This window comes from Notothenia coriiceps, unplaced genomic scaffold, assembly GCF_000735185.1.
Source record: "Notothenia coriiceps isolate Sejong01 unplaced genomic scaffold, NC01 NC01_scaffold00023395, whole genome shotgun sequence".
NCBI lineage: Eukaryota > Metazoa > Chordata > Actinopteri > Perciformes > Nototheniidae > Notothenia > Notothenia coriiceps.
The window spans coordinates 11837-19367 of NW_011356096.1; the positions used below are offsets into that span (position 1 = coordinate 11837).

A 7531-nucleotide genomic window follows, 5' to 3' on the forward strand; every position below is an offset into this window, starting at 1 on the left:
TACTTGATATTGAGTGTAACCAAAAGTAATCAGTTACATACATTTGTACTAGGTGGATTAGATTGTATTCACCTATACTTATTTGCTAACGGAATACATTCTACAAGTTCAAACCCCTGCCATGAAATAGTTTCACTACTAGTAACTTGAATGACGGGTAATCCAAAAGTACAATCAAGCTTACATTAGATTTTATATGACTTAGGATTGTATTCACCATATAGCTCATTGTAACGGAAATACATTCTTAAAGTGTCAAACCCCTGCCACATGAATAGTTTCACACTGTATATGGAATGTGTAATGTGCAATTGCCATTTTTATAGATTTTTTTTTTCAGAAAGGTCTAAGGTCCCCCCCAAAGTTAAATACTTTTCTTTGATAGAACCAAAACACGTTTGTTCATGTTATTAATTTGTTTATATATAACTAATGTGAGTTGTTGAATGGTCATTTCTTATATTGCGTAGTATGTTTGACTTACCTTGTCTCACTTTCGTGCCCGCTATGGTTAGCGAGGCCACAACTAAGGCCCAATAATGCGATAATGTGTTTAATCATCATTCACTGATACGATACGACATTACTTTGTTACGTTAGACCCAAGTCCTGAAATTTGACTTGCGTCACACGCAGCTCATGTCCAACACCAAGAATACATGGAAACAATAAAACAATTTAAATACACAGAACAATCAGTGAGAGAAAAGCTGCTCAAAGAGCTTCAGCCTAATTGCCATTAGGTGTTGCGTTTATCCCTAAATATTTAGTGATGATATGAACCAGATTGGCCACAGCATCTTCCGTACCGCACCCTTGTTTATAGGCAAATCCAGTTTGTCTTGTGTTGTACTGATAAGAAGTCGGAGCAGAATTCTTTCTCGTGATTTCATAATCACTGAGGGCTATTGGTCTGTAGTCCTTATGTTCGTCCGTTATGAGCTACTTTAGAAACATGGCGGTGCAAAGATAACTCAAATGAAGAGGATCATGTAGACAGTAATTGCTCCCTCATAGCTATTGAGAACACAATTCTTAGTTTCAGCTGACTATTGATTTTGCTTTCAGTTTCCGCTAACAGAGTTTTGTTCATAAAGTTGCCACCTGTGAATTTCAAATGCACTCAGGTATAGGAGCCTCAGTTCATTTTCCTACATCTTTATTACCAAAAAGCTTTTGGGTGTAATTACAGCAGTCTCTACTAAATGACAATAGTAGCTTTCAACAGTAGTCCCATCATCACAGCAGAGCATTTATAAACTGAAGTAGAGGTTATTCCAGTCACAGCAGGAAATGTCCGTGACGTCAGCGCTGCTTTCCCTTCTGCTTTACTGCTCTCTAACGTCTCCATGACAATTTGGTTCTCAGTATTCATCTGCGGTGACTGAGAGACTACACCACGTCTGAAGTCACAGTCAGTGAGCTGGAAGCAGCCGGTGATGCTGCTACTCTCAAAGTGTATCAATAAGAACCACAGAATGAGAAGGGAATCATGGGACAGTAACTAAAGTGGACACACAGGTAGTAAACAAAGCAGGCACAGAGACAAACAGTCAGGACACACACATACAGTTCCAGAAAACTGAGAGACACGTGTGTGTGTGTGATGGCGTAGTTTCAATTAAAAAACAATTGTTCTTGGAATGTTCTATTTCTAATAACGAAATGTCCACACACACACACACACACACACACACACACACACACACACACACACACACACACACACACACACACACACACACACACACACACACACACACACACACACTCAACCTACAGTGTATCATATCATTTCACCTCATCTGCTAAAATGATCTAAAGAATACAATAACAACAAAAAACACTTCACTTTACAAGTATTGATCTGGATTTTAGGTATCAACAAACATTTTTTTATTTAAGGCAAAGTTTTAGTCCAGAAGTCTTCTAAACCTTTCCCCTGTTTATAAAATCTAACGTCATGTACAAATGTTACAGGTTTAATAATTTACTTTGTTGCATATTGACATGTGCTTTATGCTGGGAAGGTGAGAGGTTAGCAATTCCAGTCAAATCTTCATTCTCCAGTGTTGCATCTTCCTCATCATCATCTTCATCATCATCATCGTTTTAGTGCTTTTTAGGAATGTCTTTGCCTCCGTCATGAACAATGCAGGAGGGATGGGTTAGTGATTACAGACAGCAGTACAGTCAAGGGTCAAATCAGTAGAATTAGCATAACAATAACTAATTTATTTAACACCGACTGTCTCCTTAATGTCTTCCGCCTCCTCATCTTTTCTTTGTTTAATGGGCTCAAAAAATGCAGCAAGTATTTATAAATCCTCCCAAGAGTGGTGATGAAAACACTAAAAGCTAAATGTGTCTCCATTTGAATCGGACTCATTGTGCATCATTGTGTGTGATTGAAACATAGTTCAGTTAAATGTGTGTGAAAGATGAACATCTTGTAATAATCTTGCTGCTTTTAATAAAGGGACAAGAGGTGTTTCATATATCTCTTTGTTGATGTGATTACATTCAAATGAGTGATTACAAAGTGAGTATGTCAGACGGTGTTGTGAATAGAGTCAAGAAGCTTCAGAGGACATAATAGAGCAGTGCAGGAATCACAAATCCTCAAACTTAGAAATGAGCCTTTCTTGAATGTGTTTTTGGTTAGATGCCTGAAATGAATGTCAGTAAATACCACACTGTTGAATGTCTGAAGCGTTAGCATGTCATAAGAAACGATAGTAGCTACATGAGACTACTAAATGGCATCAGGCCGAACATTAGCCGCCTTTAGTTTAGCGGTTACCGTGTGCAGCCATGCCATGTTGTAGTTGGTGAAGATGTTTCTTTATTTGCACGTGCTTTGGCACATTTGTGTTTTTAAATTTGCATCCTTTGTTAGAAATGCCAGCGCATTTCTCCTAATGGGCGTTTTTTATGCTAATGCACATTTGCACTTGTCGGCCTCCGTAAGGATCCCTTGCAATGACAATTTCTGGCCTTTAAATTTTTTTTATCCTTGCGCCACTCAATAGAACATGTGCTCGTATGAAGTGATATATGTATGGCGCACCAAAGTTCCAGAGTGACCAGAGACACTTGAGCTGAGGACAAAATCATCTGTTCACTGACTGGAGAATCGAGCAAACACTTGGTTTTTCAGCTATTATACAACCCCCAACTGCTGCCAGAGCTAATTCATTCAATGCAAACTCTCCTCTCCACAGAGGGTCTGCACTCTCTGGGTCTCTCCCTCTCTGTCGTGCCGTACTTACAACTGTCCGGCTCACTTAGCATGCAGGGGTACACCCTCGCAAAAACACAGTGGTTCACCCTGTGGTGTGTGTGTGTGTGTGAATTAAGTCCAGCTCAATGGTTAGCGAGGCCCCAACCAAGCCCCTCAAGGACAATTCTTCCGTCTGTATATATCATTATATATATTTATATACACATGTGTGTGTGTTGGTGTGTGTGTTTGTGGAACTAGTGTTGGCTCGGGCACAACAACATTTCCAGTAAAGTGTTAGCGTGTTGCATGCTGGGACAGAGTCTAAAGATGGAGGGAGAAAGACTGTAATTTAACTGGGAGCAGCCCTGCCCGTCATTTTTTGTCTTTCCTTCCTCAAGTCACTGCTTCCACTTTTATATCTGTCCATCCCAGCATCCATCAGTGTTCTCAATAAAGCTCCACTCAACCCCTTCCTCCATCACTTGCTTCTACTCTCTTTGCTTTAACCCCCCTCTCCCGCTCCTGTATTCCAGTGTTTGTTTTAGATAATTGAGGCGAACAGAAAAAGGAGGAGAAATCCGATACATTCAGTTGCTTCTGTTTGTCTTCACTTCAGTCCAACCACTGTTTTTAAAGATGGTTTGTTTCGGGTTGATTCCAGGTAAACCCCAGCAGGTCAAAGAGTTCCAGCTCATAGACTGAGCCCACACTTGGTATTCTTGTCCTCTGTACCTGCAGTCTTTAAGTGTTATGGATTCTCAGCTCCAATCTCCATTTCTGTATGTGTTCAAGTCTTTAAAAAAATGTGATCATCTGGTCAAAACATTCAATATTAAAAAACAGCCAGTTAATGCAACACCTTTGGAAAACCCATGGTGTGGACTGGAGGCTGCTTGTGATTACAGTGTACAATGTACTCCAGCATCATCAGAGACCATCTATAGTGTTGGTGTGTTCATATAAAATCCTTCCATAGTGCATCCACCTCAGACAGATTCAGCTTTTGATTCAATAAATAAATGGTTTCCTTCAAAATGTGGCTTTGTTTTCCAGGTTTTAAAAGTTGCATCTTCTTATCCAATGGAGTTCAACTTTGTCGAACTTTCAGCAGGTATGTCGCATGATCAAGCAATGCATGTGTGACAGCTCTTGGACTTATTTCCAGTTGAATTGGAGCAAAGAGTAGACTTCCAAGAGTTGAAGCATTTATCTACATTTCAGAGGCTGATAGCTTGTGTCTGAGGGTTTGTAAAGCTCCAATGATCAGCCCCAGCAGTCTGTATCCAGTTCCAGATTTGAGCCACACTGGTTCTTTGGGTTGGCGTTCAGACACAGCCATACTCATACCACACAGTCTGAGGGTCGTTGTTGGGATCGGGGGACGAAGGCGTGCTTTTGGGCCGTTCCACAGATCCACACCCTGCCTGCTCACTCTCCTTCTCTACATGGGAGGAGTCACCTGACATTAGCCCCTCCCCTTTTACTGAGGGTTCTTCAGGCCGCATGGCCGACACAGCCCTGACAGGGGTGACCATGGCAACCTCAGCCACATTGTGGTAGGTGGAGGACGGGGTGGGGCCGTTCCGAGAGACAGGAGTCCTCCCCCTCTCTCTTTCTGCGTGTCTCTCTGTCTGCAGATTGAGAGAGGTGGAATGGTGAATGGGAAGATTCAGGAAGCTGCTGTCTGCAGGCTGATTGGTTGGGCCAGCCAGCCGAGCAGACAGAGGGCGTTCCCTCCCGTTAGCCCCTGCCCCTGGTCTGCGGACAACCCCATCTGATTGGCCGTCATTTCCATGGAAACTGTCTGGTCCGTTTGAGCGCAACAAATCAGCCGAGGCCAGGCTGTACGCCCTGCTCAGTGATTGGCCGGACCTCTGGATGACGGTCTGGCCCGAGGCTGGTGATTGGCCCACAGGCTGGCGGGGCAACGGCTTGACGCTCTGTCCCGGCCTCTGGTTGGATGCCTGTACAGTGGGCGTGACATAGCTGGTAGGAGTCTGATCTTTGCCAGGGGGACCCGAGGGGGCGGGACTTCTGGTGAAGTAGTCAGTCATTAAGTCCTCCTTGCTTCCTGTTGACACCTAGACAAAGGAAAAAACAGAGTAATAAAAAATAAAAAGGTAGAATGGTATTTTATCAAAGGGGTTAGCTAACAAAAATGTCGAAGTGGTGGCATGCCACTGCTCCATGGAACACATCAATTCCATTCAACTCCAGCATATACTGACTGATAACGCCAACTGACATACGCTATCTGACTGTTGGAATGCCACTGCTGTGTGAATACTACTCGTTGTGCTACTCGTGTTCTACTGACATGTGCCTCTGGTAATCAGTATCTAAAACAATGACCATGACTTGAATCAAGTTGTGAGGGGTTCTTGGGTCAACACATGTGCTGTTTGGCTAAAGTTGAACCAGTAACCCGCCTCCTGTCCTTTGTTTAGTATGCATACCCTGTCACCTCCATGTTCCCAGAGAACATTACTTAGATAACCAGGGAGTACTACCCAGGAAACAAGTAACTGGTGTCATGCATATTACACACAATGCCATTACAGTTGGCCATTCTGTAGCCGACCCGGCAGATGGTCACAATCTACCCTACTTGTACTACTCGAAAATGAAATGTCATCGCTTCATAGTTGACCCTATTAGTCATAGACTAAGATACCCAACTGTAGAACAGCTGTGATAGAAGCACAACAGTAGAAGGGAATTAATTCCCATGTCTTTTAACTGCGTCTGCATTATAATCATGCTTTTTTTGCAGGTATCTCACCGTCTTCAGCGATGATTTTTTTTGACCATACTGCAAACATTTCTTACCATAGGAGGTGACTTCAGGTTGCTCTCACATAGAAACTCTTCCAGGGTCAACATGTCCTTAACAGGAGAAGACGTACAAGTCTTACTCCGAACCCCAACCCCACGTTGTGGTTGAGCCCTCTTGGGCACGTGGTCATATGGAAGGGTGGAGCTACGTGACAGAGCCAGTTGTGATTGGCTGAGACCCGTGACATCATCACTGGAGAGGCTGGCTGAGCGAGTCTGGCGATCTGATGGGTCTAATAAGAAAAACATTTATTATTACTGACTGAACCTAAAACTACAATCAGATGAATACAGGATTCACTGTCTGTTAACCGTATGTACATTTCATTATGATCTACTTTAAGTAATGTACATTTATTTTATTATCATTTAAAAATATATATATTTTAAGTAAAGTATAATTATTTTTAACACATTTGTATATATATATATTTAATAATGATATTTTTTAAATATCTCTTTTCAGTAATGTATATTTATTTTTCAATTTTAATTATATTTCAATATCATCTAATTTCAGTAATGTATATTTGTTTTTAAATGTTTTAAATGATATTTTGATGATATTATATTTTTACAGTAATTTAAATTTAATAATATTAATTGTCCTACAACAAATGTTGAAAGTATTTCTTAAATACTGTTTAAATATACAGTATTTCAACATTTGTATTTAGAATGTAATACTTTTTTCCATTTTCAGTAATGTTTATCTACATTTATAATGCTTTATTAAAATGTAATACAATCATTCATCTTTTAGTTATATATAGAGATTTTTTATACATTTTTATTAGAGTTTGATAAAATAATGTATTTTCAGTAATATACATTTATTTGTACACATTGGGCTGAATATGACTTTAGATTTAAGTGTACAAATACACAGTGTGTACCTCTACAGTTGACGGGTGAGTTGGAGCTTGAGGTGTTGTGGCTGAAGTCTGCCGACCCCGGGCGACCTCCCGTGTTGCCATGCGGACTAAATATGGAGTCAGAAGTGTTGTGGCGAGAGTCTTCATCAAATAACAGACCTGAAAAAATGTACACACTTTAAAAAAATAAACTTTAAAAAATGGCTTCTAAATAAGGTTACTTCTGAACCAGCGGGCTGACCTCTGGGCCGGCGGGCCGGGGCTCCCAGTCGGGGTTTGTTAGGGAGGCCCAGTGAGGGAGACTGATGGCTGGGAGTGGAGCTCAGAGCTTTGTGGGCAGGACCTGGGGGGAAACACAAACAAACAGAATGTTAATATGATCATCATTCAATTCAGCATTTGATATAAAGACTTGCTATCAAAATATATTCCTTTACAAAATATGTCAAAAAACTTTGAACAGGAAGCATTGGAGGACAAGGGACATTAGGGAAATTGACAAGGGAAACCTTTGACAAGTACACTTTAAGGTTTGAAATCAAGAAAGATCAAACTAATCACTATAAACAGATATCTATATATAATAATAATAATA

The 7531-nt window shown here is 40.8% G+C and overlaps 1 protein-coding gene across 1 annotated transcript; it reads right to left on the minus strand.

Moving 5' to 3' along the window:
* Positions 1 to 2003: 2003 nt before the first annotated feature.
* LOC104954477 (protein Daple-like) lies at positions 2004 to 7279 on the minus strand (the record flags this gene model as incomplete). The annotated part of the gene is made up of 4 exons (XM_010781589.1): positions 2004 to 5307; positions 6056 to 6294; positions 6958 to 7095; positions 7178 to 7279. Coding segments are annotated over 4 exons (1235 nt in total), but the record flags the coding sequence as incomplete, so codon positions are not given.
* Positions 7280 to 7531: the final 252 nt, after the last annotated feature.